This window comes from Martes martes (assembly GCF_963455335.1).
Source record: "Martes martes genome assembly, chromosome: 15".
NCBI lineage: Eukaryota > Metazoa > Chordata > Mammalia > Carnivora > Mustelidae > Martes > Martes martes.
The window spans coordinates 47,838,254-47,857,945 of NC_137903.1; the positions used below are offsets into that span (position 1 = coordinate 47,838,254).

Here is a 19,692-nt window from a genome sequence, read left to right on the forward strand (position 1 = left end):
AAAATATGCATGAAGTCCAAATTCGGTATTCATGTCTAGAATCTTGATTTGTTTGGTAATCTTTTGTTGTTTCTTTTATAATTTGATTTAAAAGTTTTGTGCCTAAAATAGTTTACTCTCCAATTAAAAGTTTTATTAAAATAAAGTAGTGTAAGGAAGAAGAGATAAAAATGAAAGTAAACCTTCAGATCAGTTATTTTAACAATGTAGGTTAGATAGGGGATAGCACCATGAGAAGAAAAAGCAAAGGCTATTTTTAGATTTACAAAAAATCAGGAAAGGGGTGGTTTTATATTTATATTTTTATTTTATATATTTTTATATATTTTTATTTTATATTTATTATTTTATATATTTTATCTTATTTTTATATTTAATTTTATATTTATTTATTTATTTTTAAGTAGGCTCCATGCTGGGCATGGAGCTCCCAACACAGGACTCGACCTGAGATTGAGACCTGAGCTTAGATCAAGAGTCAGACACTTAACCAATTAGTCACCCAGGTGCCTCGAAAAATTTTTTGGTTTTTTTGTTGTTGTTGTTTTTAAGATTTTATTTATTTATTTATTTATTTATTTTAGAGAGGGGGTAGGGAGAGAATTCGAGCAGGGGGAAGAGCAGAGGGAGAAAAAATCTCAAGCAGACTCTGCACCAAGTATGGAACCCAATGCGGGGCTCAATCCCATGAGCCTGAGATCATGACCTGAGCCAGAATCAAGAGTTGGAGCTCAACCAACTGAGCCACCTCAGCGCCCCCAAAATCGTTTTATTTCTGTTTCATCTCCTTTCTTTACATAGTTTGAATAAAATGATGGCTTATGGGGTGCCTGGCTAGCTCAGTCAATAGAGCATGTAACTCTTGATCTCAGAGTTGTTGAGTTCAAGCCCCACTTTGGGTGTAGAGATTACTAAAACAAAAATAAAAAAAAAATAAGTAAATTTTAAGTGATGGCTTATAAACTTGATTCAGCAAAATGATCTTACCTATAAAACAAAAAGTTCTGTTTTTCATCAGGATTTCTAAAGAGTTAAAGAAAGGCTTTTTTTTTTTTTTTTTTGAGCACCCACTTTATTCAGAATATTCTGCTTGAAGAATAGTATATTATATAAATTGACCCTGAGAGTATAGCTAATGCATGATCAGCCAGTTCATTCACTGGTCTCAACACTGGGTTCACAACATTATATTGAAATTCCTACCTAAACATAATACAGATTATTAGGCTTCATATACCTTTGCCAGTATTCCTAACTATCGGAAAACTCTGATATCCAGTGTGTATACATACTAAGGACCTATTGTGTATACTTAGAAATGTTGATAATGTAATATCAACAAATTGAAATGAATACATATGAACTAAATTTAGTATATATAACTGCAGAGGGAAAACTAAGTACATAAATGGTATATCAATTAGAATTTAATCCAGAAGTCTATAAAATTAATAGTGGCAAAAACTTCGCTTATTCATTTTTCACTGAGCATTCAGCACATACTAACCTGCATGTAGTTAGTCCTCAATAATCATTGTTTGGAAGAAGCTGTTACAAAAAAAAGTAGATAAAAAGAAAGAAGGGTGGTGGTGATGACAAAAAAAAAAGTGACACTGAAAATCAGAGGGTGTAGTCTTACTGAGAGGATACCATAATGGAAAATGTCTAGTTACTGAAGATTCTTTCAGGCATCCTTTATTAACTGTGTTTCAGTTTGTGTAAAAGTTACAGTAATGATCTTTTTAAAAACACTGCTATTAAGAATTGAACTATCCAAAAAAAAAAAAAAAAAGTGGAACTTTCCTTATTTTCCCATAACCCATCCATCCATGGTTTCCTGTCCAGGTTAGTATTGTCAGTATAATGCCAAACAAAGAAAGATGATAAGCCCCCAAAATAACTTTAAAATTTCTTTTCAGAGCTGCAGCCCGATGTAACAAAGGCATTGAAGTGCTCTTTGCAGTGGCTCTGGAACATTTTGTGTTGGTTGTTGTGAGAGTTTTGAGGGGGCCTACCTCTGCAGATGAAACAGCCAAGAAGATTCAGTACCTGATCCATTGTCAGTGGTGTGAAGAGAGAATTTTTCAGAAGGATGGTAATATGGTAGAAGGTAAATTCAAGTTTCTCTTGACTGTATATTGTGCTTATGTATAAGCCTCCAATGAATAAGTCTTTATCACATCCCTAATTACACATATTGTCCTTTGATTTTAAAGATTACAGTGCTAACTTTATTTCCTATACTGGATTTCCTTTCATCAACAGACAAGACATTCGTGTGAGTTTATTAAAGTTATTTACTCATGCTGTACAATTTATGCTCTCTAGCTCTGCCCTCTATTGAAACATCTAGAAATAACTTAGTTTCCACTGTCACTAATTTTAGGAACATAAGTCAGATGACCTCTTTGTCTAGGGTGTTTCAAATCACTAATTTTATAAAAGTAATTATCGTGTTTCTGGCTTAATATAAAAACCATCAGTCATAAAATTCCTTCAGTAAACATTTACTGAGCCTCTACTATATGCCAGGCATGGGGATCAAAGAAAAAGATGAGGCTTATGCCCTCCTAGAGTTGTTTCTCTTTTGCTTTTCTGGGGCATAGAAATATATGTCCATTGTTTTCTGTTAGATTCTTGGCATGTTTTAATATGGATTTTTAAGAACTCTTATTAGAGTTTAACCCTTGTGATATGAGTAGCAGGTATTTTTTCCTCTTGTGACTTCAGTTGACGTCTGTTTTTTGGTTTTTTTTTTTTAATCTTTCATATGGAGAAGTTTTTTGTTGTTTCTGTTTTAAAGTTAATTTAGTTTTCTTTTATGTATTCTGGATTTTGTCTGTAGTTAGAATTTTCGTGTTTCTGTATTCAGGGTAGGTTATGTTTTATTGAATAATTCACCATTCTCCTAATGTGAGAATACCATCTCTTTCTTATACTAAAAAATATATTTGAGTTTCTTTCTAGATTTTCTGTTCTGTTCCATGGTTGAATATCTATTCATACACCTTTACCACACTGTTTTGATTACAGAGGATTTTTAGTGTTTAATATCTGTTACAGCAGTCCCTTTTCAAAGCTCTGTTTTCAGAGTGTTCCTGAGATGGGATCTTCCTTTTTTCTTAGTAAAAGAGTAAATAAAAGGGGGAGGGAGTATGGAGAGGGTGGTTGGGTTATGAACATTGGGGAGGGTACATGCTATGATGAGTGCTGTGAAGTGTGTAAGCCTGATGATTCACAGACCTATACCCCTGGGGCAAATAATACATTATATGTTAATAAAAAAATTTTTTAAATTTTAAAATAAAAAATAAAAACTGTACTGACTAATAAAGGAAAATAACTGACCAAAAAAAAAAAGAGTAAATAAATAGGCCAGCTAGTATTTTAATTTTATTAAATTAAGGAGGATAGATACTATTGTGATTCTAAAATTTCCTGATAACCTAGTATCCTTTTCATTTGTGCAAGTACTTTTGCTGTGGTGTTAATTACTAGTGAGAATGGAAGGCATCCTGTCATGTTCCTTTTAGTTCTCTTTAGTGCTTTCTGAGTCACCCATGGGTCTGAGATGCCTATCATTTTTAATGTTAAGAAAGTATCCTTCATTTCCAGTTGTATTGTATGTTAGCAAGATGTTGAATTTTGTCATGTGTTTCAGCACCTGTGGAGATGATTATGTGGTATTTCTTCTTAGGTCTGTTGGTTTGATTACTTGTAATAAAATTTTCCAGTATTGAACCATTCTGCCTTTCTAGAATAAACAACTCTGTCAGGAAGTATTTTCTTAAGATAGATTCTATTTGCTAATTTTTAAAATTTTGTTTTAGTATTCATAAATGAGATGGTGTATAGTTTCCCTTTTAGGATTATTTTGATTGGGCTTTGAAATCTGTTTAACTTCAGAGGAATTTAGAGCTTGGCACTATTTTTTCCAGTGGTTGGGTACAGACAGGATAGCTTTAGCTTTTCTGAATTATTTACATAGAGTTGAGCCAAGTGGTATCTAATTTTTTTTTTTTAATTTTCTTGGTTTCTATGGTTATCTTCTTTTTTAAATTTTTAACACTTGTCCTTTCTGCCTTTTCTCTTCACTACTTTAGATACTGGTTTATCTGTCCTATTGTTGTTCATTTATCATCTTTCTTAATCTTCTACTTTTGTAGTAGTAAATAAGTATTCCAAAATTTGAATTGTTTTGGGTTTTAAGTAATATAGTTTGATTTCTTGGCATTATAAATGAGGTAATCAGCCTCCCATTTTCCATTTTCCCTTCCTAATTTGTGTTCATTATAGCATTTATATGTTATTAGAATATGTAACATTGATATTTTATTTTGCCAATAAAATCTATACATTAAATGTGTTTAATACTCATCATCACTTTTTTTGCCATATTTCTTAAATCATCTCTTAGTTTGAGAAATCTGACTTTGAGTTTAGTAAAGAGTGTTCATGGGCAAAATACTCCTTGATTTCTTGCATGTTTAAAACTCACTGCCCATTGCCTTTATACTTAAAGAGTTTAGAGTTTCTTTAAGTTCCTACCTTGTAAAAGTTTTTATATTGTCATCTGTCACTGAATATTATTGCAAATATTCCTTCTTTCATGTGACATTATTTTGCCTGGCCGCCCAAAGAAATACTAACTTTTGAAGTCCAGTCACTTTACTAGGGTGTAGCTTTTTAGGATAAGTTTTTCTAAATCATGGTGTACCCCTTCAGAATTTCAAATCATCTTTCATTTCAAGAGGATTTTCTTAAATATTTATTTAATTCTGATATTTGTCTTGCCTTTGTATTATTATGCCTATGCTAGATCTCCTCAGCCTGTCTTTAACTATCATTTTATCTCCAGAAATGTTCAGACAGATTTGTAATTGTTTTATCTTCTTCATCTATGGCCCTTTTACCATTATGAAATGTCCATCTTTATCTCTCTGGTATTTATCTGAACGGATATATTATCTGATGTTAATATAAACACCACCTTGTAGTTACTATTGACATAATATTTTTCTCATCCTATTACTTTCAATCCATAAATGTCTTCTTGGATCTTACTTTTTTATCCAGTCTCATCATGTCTGCCTTTTGAGGAGAGTTTTAGACAGTTCCTACTAAATGTCATTATTGAAATGGTTGACTTTATGTCAGCTCTTTTGCTCTTTGTTTTTATGTCTTTTATGCCTTTTTCTTGTTCTGTTTCACCTTTGTTGCCTTTTTAAATCTTAGACATATTTTTAGTGTGTCATTTTAATTCCCTCTGCTATTTTTTTGCTATATATTTTTCAGTTACTTTCTTAATGGTTTCTCCAGGGATTATAGTATGCACCTTTAACTTACGTTGAACTACCTCAGGTTAATATTGACTGAAGACTGGCAAAAGCTAGCAACTTTGCTCTAATATAATTCTATTTTCCTCTTCCCTTGTAGACTGTTTTTGCCTTATGTTAATTATATATATAGTGACCCAATCCAACAATATAGTATTGTATTTATTTTTAAAATATTCTTATGATTTTCAAAGAATTTAAGACAGGAAAAGTGAGAATACACACACACACACACACACACACACACACACACACACACCTATTATAGTTACCCCCATAATTGCCTTTCCAGTGCTCTTTAGTCCTAACTTTGGATTCAAGTTACTCTATTTCATTTCCTTTCAACCTGAAGACCCTACTTTAATATTTCTGCAACAAACTCTCCCAGTTTTTACTTATCTAATGATATCTTTATTTCACCTTCCTTTTTTTTTATTAATTATTTTTATTAACATGTAATGTACTATTTGCCCCAGGGGTACAGGCCTGTGAATCGTCAGGCTTACACACTTCACAGCACTCACCATATCACATACCCTCCCCAGTGTCCATAACCCAACAACACTTTGCATACCCCCCTACCCCCAGGAACCCTCAGTTTGTTTTGTGAGATTAAGAGTCTCTTATGGTTTGTCTCCCTCCCGATCCCATCTTGTTTCATTTATTCTTTTCCTAGCCCCCAAGCCCCCCACGTTGCCTCTCAACTTCGTCATATCAGGGAGATCATATGATAATTGCCTTTCTCTGATTGACTTATTTCGCTCAGCATAATACCCTCGAGTTCCATCCACGTTGTTGCAAATGGCAAGATTTCATTTCTTTTGATGGCTGCATAGTATTCCATTGTATATATATACCACCTCTTCTTTATCCATTCATCTGTTGATGGACATCTAGGTTCTTTCCATAGTTTGGCTATTGTGGACATTGCTGCTATAAACATACGGGTGCATGTGCCCCTTCGGATCACTACATTTGTATCTTTAGGGTAAATACCCAGTAGTGCTATTGCTGGGTCATAGGGTAGCTCTATTTTCAACTTTTTGAGGAACCTCCATACTGTTTTCCAGAGTGGCTGCACCAGCCTGCATTCCCACCAACAGTGCAGGAGGGTTCCCCTTTCTCTGCATCCTTTCCAACATCTGTCGTTTCCTGACTTGTTAATTTTAGCCATTCTGACTGGTGTGAGATGGTATCTCATTGTGGTTTTGATTTGTATTTCCCTGATGCTGAGTGACATTGAGCATTTTTTCATGTGTCTCTTGGCCATTTGGATGTCTTCTTCACAGAAATGTCTGTTCACGTCCTCTGCTTATTTCTTTCTTTCTTTCTTTTTTTTTTTTAGAGGCAGGCAGAGAGAGAGGGGGAAGCAGGCTCCCTCCTGAGCAGAGAGCCCGATGTGGGGCTCGATCCCAGGACCCTGGGATCATGACCTGAGCTGAAGGCAGAGGCTTTAACCCACTGAGCCACCCAGGCACCCCTGCCCATTTCTTGATTGGACAATTTGTTCTTTGGGTGTTGAGTTTGATAAGTTCTTTATAGATTTTGGATACTGGCCCTTTATCTGATATGTCATTTGTGAATATCTTCTCCCATTCTCTCAGTTGTCTTTTGGTTTTGTTGACTGTTCCTTTGCTGTGCAAAAGCTTTTGATCTTGATGAAGTCCCAATAGTTCATTTTGCCCTCGCTTCCCTTGCCTTTGGCAATGTTTCTAGGAAGAAGTTGCTGTGGCAGAGGTCGAAGAGGTTGCTGCCTGTGTTCTTCTCAAGGATTTTGATGGATTCATTTCTCACACTGAGGTCTTTAATCCATTTTGAGTCTATTTTTATGTATGTTGTAAGGAAATGGTCCAGTTTCATTTTTCTGCATGTGGCTGTCCAATTTTCCCAACACCATTTGTTGAAGAGACTGTCTTTTTTGCATTGGACATTCTTTCCTGCTTTGTCAAAGATTAGTTAGTTGACCATAGAGTTGAGAGTCTATTTCTGGGCTCTCTATTCTATTCCATTGACCTATATGTCTGCTTTTCTGCCAGTACCATACTGTCTTGATGATGACAGCTTTGTAATAGAGCTTGAAGTCTGGAATTGTGATGCCACCAACTTTGGCTTTCTTTTTCAACATTCCTCTGGCTATTCAGGGTCTTTTCTGATTCCATATAAATTTTAGGATTATTTGTTCCATTTCTTTGAAAAAAAATTGATGGTATTTTTTTTTAAGATTTTCTTTATTTATTTGACAGACAGACATCACAAGTAGGCAGAGAGGCAGGCAGGGTGCGGGGGGTGGGAAGCAGCCTCCCTGCTGAGCAGAGAGCCTGATGCAGGGCTCGATCCCAGAACCCTGAGATCATGACCTGAGCTGAAGGCAGAGGCTTTAACCCACTGAGCTGCCCAGGCGCCCCTAAAATCAATGGTATTTTTAATAGGGATTGAATTAAACATGCAGATTGCTTTAGATAGCATAGACATTTTCACAGTATTTGTTCTTCCAATCCACGAGCATGGAACGCTTTTCCAATTCTTTGTGTCTTCCTCAATTTCTTTCATGAGTACTTTATAGTTTTCTGAGTACAGATTCTTTACCTCTTTGGTTAGGTTTATTCCTAGGTATCTTATGGTTCTGGGTGCAATTGTAAATGGGATCAACTCCTTAATTTCTCTTTCTTCTGTCTTCTTGTTGGTGTATAGAAATGCAACTGATTCCTGTGCATTGATTTTATATCCTGACACTTTACTGAATTCCTGTACAAGTTCTAGCAGTTTTGGAGTGGAGTCTTTTGGGTTTTCCACGTAAAGTATCCTATCGTGTGCAAAAAGTGATAGTTTGACTTCTTTGCTGATTTGGATGCCTTTAATTTCTTTTTGTTGTCTGTTTGCTGAGGCTAGGACTTCTAGTGCTGTGTTGAATAGCAGTGGTGATAATGGACATCCCTTCCATGTTCCTGATCTTAGTGGAAAAGCGCTCAGTTTATCCCCATTGAGAATGATATTCGCTGTGGGTTTTTCATAGGTGGCTTTGATACTGAGGTATGTACCCTCTATCCCTACACTTTGAAGAGTTTTGACCAAGAAAGGATGCTGTACTTTGTCAAATGCTTTTTCAGCATCTATCGAGAGTATCATATGGTTCTTGTTCTTTCTTTTATTAATGTATTGTATAATATTGTTGATTTGTGGATGTTGAACCAACCTGGCAGCCCTGGAATAAATCCCACTTGGTCGTGGTGAATAATCCTTTTAATGTAATGTTGGATCCTATTGGCTAGTATTTTGTGAGAATTTTCGCATCTGTGTTCATCAAGGATATTATTCTGTAATTTCTCTTTTTTGATGGGATCCTAGTCTGGTTTTGGGATCAAGGTCATGCTGGCCTCATAAAATGAGTTTGGAAGTTTTCCTTCCATTTCTATTTTTTGGAACAGCTTCAGGAGAATAGGAATTAGTTCTTCTTTAAATGTTTGGTAGAATTCCTCTGGGAAGCCGTCTGGCCCTGGACTCTTGTTTGTTGGGAGATTTTTGATGACTGCTTCAATCTCCTTACTGGTAATGGATCTGTCCAGGTTTTCTGTTCCTTCCTGGCTCAGTTTTGGTAGTTTATATGTCTCTAGGAATGCATCCATTTCTTCCAGATTGTCAAATTTGCTGGCGTATAGTTGCTCATAATATGTTCTTAAAATTGTTTGTATTTCTTTGGTTTGGTTGTGATCTCTCCTCTTTCATTCATGATTTTATTTATTTGGGTCCTTTCTCTTTTCTTTTTGGTAAGTCTGGCCAGGGGTTTATCAGTCTTACTAATTCTTTCAAAGAACCAGCTCTTAGTTTCAGTGATTTGTTCTATTGCCCTTTTGGTTTTTATTTCATTGATTTCTGCTCTGATCTTTATTATTTCTCTTCTCTTGCTGGGTTTAGGCTTTCTTTGTTCTTTCTCCAGCTCCTTTAGGTGTAAGGCTAGGTTGGGTACTTGAGACCTTTCTTATTTCTGAGAAAGGTTTATATAGCTATATACTTTCCTCTCAGGACTGCCTTTGCTGTGTCCCACAGATTTTGAATAGTTGTGTTTTCATTTTCATTTGTTTCCATCAATTTTTTCAATTCTTTAATTTCCTGGTTGACCCATTCATTCTTTAGTAGGATGTTCTTTAGCCTCCATGTGTTTGGGTTTTTTCCAACTTTCTAGCTTCTAGCTTTGAGTTTGGAATGGTTTGATACCTAGCTGAACTCCTGCAAGCTGATGTCGTTTCAGTCCGCTACTCCTCCGCCATCTTGCCTCAGTCCCCCTCACTTTCCTTTTTAAAGGATAGTTCTGCTGAATGTAGAATTACTGGTTGACAGGAGGTTTTTTTTTCTTTCAGCACTTTGAATATAGCATTTCACTGCCTTTTGGCCTCCATTATTTCTGATGAGAAGTCAGTCAGTCCTTGTATTTTTGTTCCCTTGTACTTGGTAAATTATTTTTCTCTTATTGCTTTCAAGATTTTCTCTTTGTGGCTTTCAGCAGTTTAGTTACAGTATGTCTGAGTGGATCTCTTTATGTTTATCCTAATTGGAATTCATTGAGCTTTCTGAGTCTGCAGAGAAGTATTTTTCATCAGACATAGGGCACTGTCTTGCTTCTCCAACCTAAACCCATCTTTACCACCTCAAACTGGAGGCAGATATTGTCTGTAATCTACTAATCATGAATTAGAATAATATAATCAGCTGTTTCAAATAGAGTTTTCCAAACAACCCCTGTAATTGTTCTCGTAGAGCTACTCCAGTTATGTTCATCATTTGCCTTATAGGTTCAACTAACCCTCAAAGGCTCTTTCTGCCTCTAATAGCTATTCTCTCCACTGTGGTTTTCTTCCAGTAGTATGATCTCTCAGCTTTTAGGCTTTCAGAAAGTTCTGAACAGTTTGGAATGTGTGCTGGCTCACCTTATTTTCTAGCACTATCTAGGAATTAATCATAAAAATCTCTTCTGGGGTGCCTGGGTGTCTCAGTTGGTTGAGCATCTGCCTTTGGCTCAGGTCATGATCCCAGGGTCCTGGGATTGAGCCCCGCATTGGGCTCCCTGCTCAGTGAGGGGGCAGGGAGGAGTCTGCTTCTCCCTCTGCCTGCTGCTCCACCTGCTTGTGTTAACACTCCCTCTCTCTGTCTCTGTCTCTCTCTCTCTCTTTCTCTCTCTCTGTTAAATAAATAAATAAATAAAACCTTTTAAAAAAAGCTTTTCCATCATATCTAGAGATTTAGAATAAGAAGAGAAGTTGGCGGAAAAAAAAAGTTGGTTTCAATGCTCAGCCCACCATCCTAATCTTGTTTTTAATACAATAGAATCAGAAGAGTTAAAGAATCCACTCTGGCTTTTTAAAATAGAGGTTTTTGGGGCACCAGCCTGGCTCAGTGGAGCTTACAACTCTTGATCTCAGGGTTGGGATTCGAGCTCCATGTTGGGTGTAGAGATTACTTAAAATAAAACGGATGCCTGTATGGCTCATTTGGCTGACCGTCCATCTGACTCTTGATTTCAGCTCGGGTCATAGTCTCAGGGTTATAAGATTGAGTCCCGCAACGGGCTTGGGATTCTCTCTCCCTCTCCCACTTGTGCACGTGGGTACCCACGCGTGCGTGCTCTCCCTCTCTCTCCCTCTCTCACATAAATAAATCTTTAAAAAAAAATATTTAAGAATAAATGAAAAAATAAAATGCAGGTTTTCAATAATACCTTTAATGAAACTTTGGAAGGCTTTGGTTCTCCTGAATAACTAAGAAAATGGTTTAGTGACCTGTGGTTTCTTTTTCATTTTTTCCTAATTCAATTTTCCTTTATATAAAAAATAATAGACATTTTAAGTTTAAAAGGATAGCAGTCATGTAGATTTCACCTCAGTTAGAAAAAGAATCTCAATGTTTCTTTTTACCTCATACCCAGTATTACTGATCGTATTCTTGCCTTAGAAATGATGAATCAATTCTTACATTGAATTTTTTATGTTTCATCTCTCACTGTATTGTGTTTTATATTATCAACAAGTAGCTAAAGTCAAATACACCCTGTTCAGATTTGATCCTGAATCCATAAAAATCTAACCCCTTTCCTTCTCTGACAGAAGTCTTTCATTTTGCTTTATGCTTTCAGACTTTTACCTACAGTAGGTTTTTTTTTTCTTATTCTTTTTTTTTAAATTTTTTTAAAGATTTTATTTATTTATTTGACAGAGATCACAAGTAGGCAGAGAGGCAGGCGGGAAGTGGGAGGGGGGAAGCAGCCTCCCTGCCGAGCAGAGAGCCCAATGTGGGGCTCGATCCCAGGACCCTGAGATCATGAACTGAGCTGAAGGCAGAGGGTTTAACCCACTGAGCCACCCAGGTGCCCCTATTTTTTCTTATTCTTAATCAAACATTTTAAAGGATTTTTTTTTTTAAAGATTTTTATTTGAGAGAGTCTGGCAGAAGGAGAAGGAGAAGCAGGCTCCCTGCTGAGCAGGGAGACCCTGATACAGGGCCTGATCCCAGGACCCCAGGATCATGAGCCGAGCAGAAGGCAGAAACCACCTGGCCTACCCAAGCACTCCAAGAATTTTTTACTTAATAAATTGTTGTAAAGAAATGATTTATTTTCTGCATTTTGCTTGCAATCATACAGGACTTAAAGAGTGTAAATGAGTATTTCTTTTAGAGAGGTTAGCTCACTCAGAATTTTCTGTAATTTTATCAACTTGTAATACATTGTTTAAAAAGTCAACTAGTTCCATAGTATTTTAAGATTTTATTTAGTTACTTGAGAGAGAGCAAGAAGAGAAAGAGAGCACACACACAGAGGAGAGGGGGAAGCAGACTCCCCACTGAGCAGGGAACCTAACTGGGGCTCGATCCCAGCACCCCAGAATCTTGACCTGAGCCAAAGGCAGATGCTTAACTGACTGAAGCACCCAGGCGCCTTAGTTCCATAGTCGTAGTAATAAAGATCTCTGCCATGCTCCCTGAAGTTACCAGCTAAAATCTCAACAGCTGTTGCTTCTAATATTTACATCCCTGTTTCTAAACGGCACGCTTAAACTACCTCTAAGTTCCTTCTATGGAAGAAGAGGATTCAGCTTCTTCAACCAACCAAGTTACATGCATGTGCTTCCCCCCTCCAGTGTTAGCTAAATCAATATTCAGTATTTATATTTTTATGAATATGAAATTATTATTCAGAGTTGTATTATCTGTTGCTGTGTAACAAATTACTCTGACATGTAGTGACTTAAAACAACAGTATTTATTATCTCCTAGTTTTTCTGAACTAAGAATCCGGGCATGACATAGCTGGGTCCACTAGCGCAGGGTCCCTCCCAAGGCTGCAGTTACGGTGTTTGCCGAGGCTGCGATCAAAGCCTGACTGGGGAAGGATCTCCTTACGAGCTTATTCACGTGGCTGTTGCCTAGTTTCAGATCCTTGTAGGTTGTTAGACTGAAGACCTCAGCACCTTGCTGGCTGCTGGGAGGCTTCCTCAGTTCCTAATCAGACATTCCTCTTCATCCAGCAGCTCACAACATGGCGGCTTGCTTCATCAGAATGATCCAGCAAGAACTAGAGAGAAAGCAAAAGAAAGCTAGACAGAAGTCATGGTCTTCATAACCTAATCTAATACTATCCATCATTTTTGCCCTATTTTAGTAATTAGAAATGAACTCTAGATTCGGTGATCTCACAGTTGAGAAGAAGGGACTACACAAGTGTATGAATACCGGGGGACAGAGGTCATTTCTGCTATCTTAGAAGGCTGCTTCAACACAGATGAACCAATTAATATGCTGTAATAATGTTTCTTTTTGTATGCAACTCTTTGATAACTCCAGAATTAATAATTACTGTTTTTGTTTCCTTTTTTGTATATGTTCACTTTTCATACTCTATTCCCAAACTCTATGCTATAGTTTCAGTGCTCCTTTCTGTATGGGTAAGTACATTTGGTAATCTTGGGTTCCAGTTTCACTCCCCTGGAGACAGTACATCTGCTTTCCTTTGGGCGGTTTATTTTTAAGTCCTCTGGAGGCCTTTAAGGGGCATCCTGGTAATTGCTTTGGCTTTCTCCACCTGATGAATCTCCTACATCTGGACCTTATGTATTTTTCCATTATCTTTGCCTGTTTTCTTGTTTTGAATGAGCACTTTTTCCTGTGGCTTCCTGGGAAGGATTGTATGGCAAAGTATAGAATTGTAGGTTGTAAACTGTTTTTCTTCAGAATGCTTAAGGTATTACTATTTCCTTGTCTTCTAGCCTCCAGTATTAATATTGAGAAGTCTGCTATTTTTTTTTTTTTTTTAAGATTCTACTTATTTGTGAGAGAGAGTGTGCATGAGCAGAGGGAGAAGTTGCGGGGGGTGGGGGAAAGAATCTCAAGCCGGCCGAGTGCTGAGTGTGGAGCCCAGCCCGAGGCTCCATCTCATCACCCCGAGATCATGACCTGACCTGAAACCAAGTCTGGCTGACACTCAACTGACTGAGCCACCCAGGCACCCCTTTGCTATTGTTCTTACATCTAATCATTTGTGATTTTTTTTTTCCTGCTATGAATGGTCTTAACATATCTTTTGTTAATCTAATATTCTAAAATTTTGTGATAATATGTGGGTCATCTCTTTTAGCTCATTGTCCTTGGGTAACCTATTGGGTAACCTGTGAGACCTTTAAGAAACTTGAGTTCTTGGACACCTGGGTGGCTCAGTTGGTTAAGCAGCTGCCTTCGGCTCAGGTCATGATCCCAGCATCCTGGGATTGAATCCCACATTGGGCTCCTTGCTCAGCAGGGAGCCTGCTGCTCACTCTGCCTCTGCCTGCCACTCTGCCTGCCTGTGCTCTCTCTCTCTGTCTCTCTCTCTCTCTCTCTCTCTCTCTCTGACAAATAAATAATAAATTTTTTTTTTAAAAAAGGAAACTTGAGTTCTTCAGTTCTAGGAAATTTTTTTTAAGTTTTTATATATTTATTTGACAGAGAGCGCACGTGCACAACTAGGAGAATTAGCAGGGAGGTGGAGAAGCAGGCTCTCCACTGAGCAGGAAGCTCACCACAGGGCTCGATATCAGGACCCTGGGATCATGACCTGAGCTGAAAGCAGACGCTTAATGACTGAGCCACCCAGGTGCCCCATTTTTTTTAAATTCCAGCATAGTTCATAAATACTACTCTATTAGTTTCAGGTGTACAATATAGTGATTCAGCAATTCCATACATTACTCTGTGCTAAGACAAGTGCACACCTAATCCCCTTCACTTATTTCACGCATCTCCCATCCCACCTTTCCTCTGGTACCCATCTGTTTGTTCGCTATAGTTAAAAGTCTGTTTTTTCGTTTGTCTTTTTCTCTTCCTTTGTTCATTTGTTTCTTAAATTCCACATATGAGTGAAATCTTATGATATTTGTCTTTATCTGACTGCCTTATTTCAGAATTATACTCTAAATCCATATAAGTTGCAAATAGTGAAATTTCATTCTTATGGCTGAATAATAATCTTTTGTGTGTGTGTGTGTGTGTACCACATCGTTATCAATTCATCTATCAGTGGACGTTTGCGCTGTTCCCATAGTTTGGCTGCAGTAAACATACTGGTGTATATATCCCTTCAAATTAGTGTTTTCATATTCTTTAGGTAAATGCCCAGTAGTGCAATTACTGGATTGTAGAGTGATCATAGGGTAGTTCTATTTTTAATTTTTTGAGGACTCTCCATACTGTTTTCCACAGTGGCTGTACCAGTTTGCATTCCCACCAACAGTACACAGGGGTTCTTTTTTCTCCACATCCTTGCCCACACTTGTTTCTTGAGTTTTTTTATTTTAGCCTTCCTAACAGGTATGAGTTATTACCTCACTGTGGTTTTGATTTGCATTTCCTGAGTGACATTGAGCATCTTTCCATGTGTCTGTTGGCCATCTGTGTGTCTTCTTTGGAGAATTGTCTGTTTAAGTCTCCTAATTTGGGGGGGGTTACTTAAGGGCCCTTGGTGTTGAGTTGTATGTTTTTTCTATATTTTGGTTACTAACCCTTCATTAGATTTATCATTTGCAAATATCTTCCCCCACTCAGTAGATTGTCTTTTTGTTTTGTTGGTTGTTTCCTTTGCTGTGCATAAGCTTTTTATTTTGATGTAGTCACAGGAGTTTATTTTTGCTTTTGTTTCCCTTGCCTCAGGAGACAGACATACAACCTAGGAGGATATTGTTATGACCAGTTTCAGAGAGATTACTGCCTGTGCTCTCTTCTAGGATTTTTATAGTTTCCTGTCTCACATTTAAGTTCTTAAGCCATTATAAGTTTATTTTTGTGTATGATGTAAGAAGGTGGCCCAGTTTCATTCTTTTCCATGTAGCTATCCAGTATTCCCAACACTGTTTGCTGAAGAGACTTTTTCCCATTATACATTCTTGCCTCCTTTGTCAAAGATTAATTGACCACTTAACTGTGGGTTTGTTTCTGGGATTTCTGTTTTGTTCCATTGATCTGTGTGTCTGTTTTTGTGTCGACACCATACTTTTGATTACTACAGCTTTGTAATATAACTTGAAATCTGGAATTGTGATACCTCTCGTTTTGTTTTTCATTTTCAAGATTGCTTTGGCTACTCAGGGTCTTTGGTGGTTCCATACAAATTTTAGGATATTCTAGTTCTGTAAAAAGTTGTTGGTATTTTGATAGAGATTACATTTAACCTGTAGATTGCTTTGTATAGTATGGACATTTTAACAATATTTGTTCTTCTAGTTGATGAGCATGGAATGTCTTTCCATTTCTTTATGTGATCTTCAATTTCTCTCATCAGTGTTTTATATTTCTCAGAGTATAGGCTCTTCACTTCTTTGATTAAGTTTATTCCTAGGTATTTTATTACGTTTAGTGCAATTGTAATTGGGATTGTTTTCTTCTCTCTGCTTCTTTCTTTCTTTCTTTTTCTTTTTTGAGAGAAAGAGGGGAGGGACATAGAGAGTGAGAGAGAATCTTAAGTAGGCTCCATGGCCAGTGTAGAGTTTGAGATGGGGCTCAATTTCATGACCATGAGATCATGACCTGAGCCAAAATCAGGAGTCAGATGCTTAACCCACTGAGCCACCCAGGTGCCCCAATGGAATCGTTTTCTTAATTTCTCTTTCTGCTGTGTTAATTATTAGTGTATAGAAATGCACAGATTTCTGTACATTGATTTTGTATCCTGCAACCTTACTGAATTCATATATCAGTTCTGCCAGTTTTTGGTGGAATTTTTAGGGTTTTCTATATAGAGTATCCTGTCTATCTATCTGCAAATAGTGACAGTTTGACTTCTTCCGTACCAATTTCGATACCTTTTATTTCTTTTTTTTTTTTGTCTGATTGCTGTGACTAGGACTTCTAGTACTCTGTTGAATGAAAATGGCAAGAGCTGGTATCTTTTTGTCTTGTTTTTGACCTGAGGGGAAAACCAGTTTTTCCCCACTGAGTATGGTGTTAGCTGTGGGTTTTTCATGTAAGGCCTTTATTATGTTGAGGAATGTTTCCTCTAAACCTACTGTGTTGAGGGTTTTTACCATGAATGGATGCTATAATTTGTCAGTTGCTTTTTCTGCATCTATTAAAATGATGATATGGTTTTTATCCTTTCTTTTGTTGATGTGATATATCATACTGATCGATTGGGGAATATTGAATCATCCTTGCAGTACTGGGAACAAATCCCACTTGATTATGATGAATGATGCTTTGAATATATTGTTGGATTTAGATTTGGTTTCCTAATATATTTGTTGTTTGTATGATCTGTCCATTGATGTAAGTGGGATGTTGAAGTCTACTATTACTGTATTACTATCAGTTAGTTCCTTTATGTTTATTAACTATTTTATGTATTTAGGTACTCCCCCCTGTTGGGTGCATAAATATTTACAATTATTGTATCTTCTTTTTGGATTGTCCCCTTTATTATCATGTAGTATTCTTTGTCTTTTGTTACAGTTTTTATTTTAAAGTCTGTTTTGTTCAATACAAATATTGCTACACCAGCTTTCTTTTGACATCCATTTACAAGATAAATGGTTCTACGTCGCCTCACTTTCAATTGGCATGTATCTTTAGGTCTGAAATGAGTCTTGTAGGCAGCATATAGATGGATCTCATTTTTTTAACAATTCCATCACCCTATTTTGTTTGATTGGAGAACTTAGTCCATTTACATTGAAAGTAATTATTGATAGATTTTCTATTTATTGCCATTTTGGTACCTGTTTTGTAGTTGTTTTGTACTTCTCTGGTCCTTTTCTTGCTCTTTTTCATAATTTACTGTCTTTAGTGATATATTTGGATTCCTTTCTCTTTATTCTTTGCATATCTATTAGTGGTTTTTGATTTGTGGTCACCATTAGATTTGTATATAATGTCTCCTGCATATAGCAGTCTATATTAAATTGATGGTCATTTAAGTTTAAACCCATTCTTAACTCTTCTCTCTCCACTATTTTAGCTATATAGTGTCATATTTTATGTTTTTTTATTTTGTGAATCCCTTGACTGATTTTTAAAGATAGATATATATATTTTTTAAAGATTTTATTTATTTACTTGACAGAGAGATCACAAGTAGGCAGAGCAGCAGGCAGAGATAGAGGGACAAGCAGGCTCCCCACCGAGCAGAGAGTCTGATGCAGGGCTCAATCCCAGGACCCTGAGACCATGACCTGAGCCTAAGGCAGAGGCTTAACCTACTGAGCCCCCCTGGCGCCCCTAAAGATATACTTATATTTTTAAAGATATGCTTTTTTTTTTAAGATTTTATTTATTTATTTGACAGAGATCACAAGTAGGCAGAGAGGCAGGCAGAGAGAGGAGGAAGCAGACTACCTGCTGAGCAGAGAGCCCAATGTGGGGCTCGATCCCAGGTCCTTGGGATCATGACCAGAGCGAAGGCAGAGGCTTTAACCCACTGAGCCACCCAGGCACCCCTTAAAGATATGCTTTTATTGTTTTGGTGTTTCCCGCATCTCTTACTCTTACTTACAGTCCTTTCTTCTCAAGAGTCCCCTTTAACATCTCTTGTAAGGCTGGCTCAGTGGTCATGAACTCCTTCAGCTTTTGTTTGTCTGAGAAACTCTATCTGACCTTCTGTTCTGAATGATAGCCTTGCTGAATAGAGTATTCATGGGATACGTATTCAAAGGGAAAAAAAAGGATTTTTTTTCCTTTTTTTGAATATGTCCTAGAGAAGTCCCTTAGCAATCCCTGCCCCTCTAGGACATGATCTGAAATGAGTAAACTTCTCTCCCTCCCCACTGTCCCAGGCATTTTTCAAATTGCCGCTGCTTTGCTGAATGTCTGTGGGCTCTTTGTCAGGCTGGCTCTTTATGGGCAGGGTCCGAACTTCCTGTTGCCCTCCGGGCTGTCCCAGAACTGAGTCTGCTGATTTTTAAAATGCCGGGCTTTAAGCCCCACTGGTTCTAAAACTCATGAAATTCAGCCCCTCTCCCTTTCAAAGCCAAATGTTATGGGTATCTCTTTTCCCTGTGTGAGCTCCCAGGTAGGATAATGTTTCTCTCCCATTTCCACTCCAGTGGCTCCCTCCCCATGTCCGCCGAGGATGCTGGTTTGCTCTCCACCGCTTTTCAGCCCTTCCTACCCTCTTCAGTGTGGCCTCTTCTCTACCTTTTGTTGTGGAGTTTGTTCTGCCAGTCTCCGGGTTGTGTTCTGGGTTATTTGTGATGACGTGAGTGTTCTCTAACTGTATCCATGGGACAAGGTAAGCTTAGGGTCCTCTTATTCCGCCACTTTCCCAGCCGTGGAAAATTTTTTCTCTTCTTCTATTCTTTCTTTTCTTTCAGAGGTGAGGTCCTTCCTTTGGAACTTACATGTTTTTTACCAGCTTTATTCAGATATAATTGACAAGAACTGTGTAACTTTAAGGTGTACAATGTGTATCATTGATTTCATGTACATGTATAATGAACTATCACAGTATGAATGGTTAACACTTTCATGACCTCACAGTTACTTGTGTGTGTGTGTGTGTAATAAGAACACTTAAGATCTACTCTCTTTAGTAAATCTCAATGATACAGTCTAGCATTGTTATAGTCAAATTGTACATTATTAGATCCCCACATCATCTTATAACTGAAAGTTTATAGCCTTTTACCAACATCTCTTCATTTCCCCCACCCCTGGGTCTTGGTAAATACCAATCTACTCTGTTACTAGGAGTTCAACTTTTTCAGATTTCACATATAGTGAGATCATAAAGTATTTCTCTGTCTGATTTATTTCAGTTAGTATAATGCCATTAAGGTTCATTCACATTGTCACAAATTGCAGGGTTTCCCTCTTTTTCATGGCTGGATGATATTCTATCACATATATACCA

General features: G+C 37.2%; 1 protein-coding gene across 1 annotated transcript in view; it reads left to right on the forward strand.

The window, feature by feature from the left end:
* Positions 1 to 19,692, forward strand: part of TRMT1L (tRNA methyltransferase 1L) — a 49,184-nt gene that overhangs the window by 18,908 nt on the left and 10,584 nt on the right. Inside the window, exon 10 of the mRNA XM_080824195.1 lies at positions 1,920 to 2,110. Coding sequence (XP_080680321.1) covers positions 1,920 to 2,110 — 191 coding nt within the window. The remainder of the gene's footprint in view (positions 1 to 1,919; positions 2,111 to 19,692) is intronic.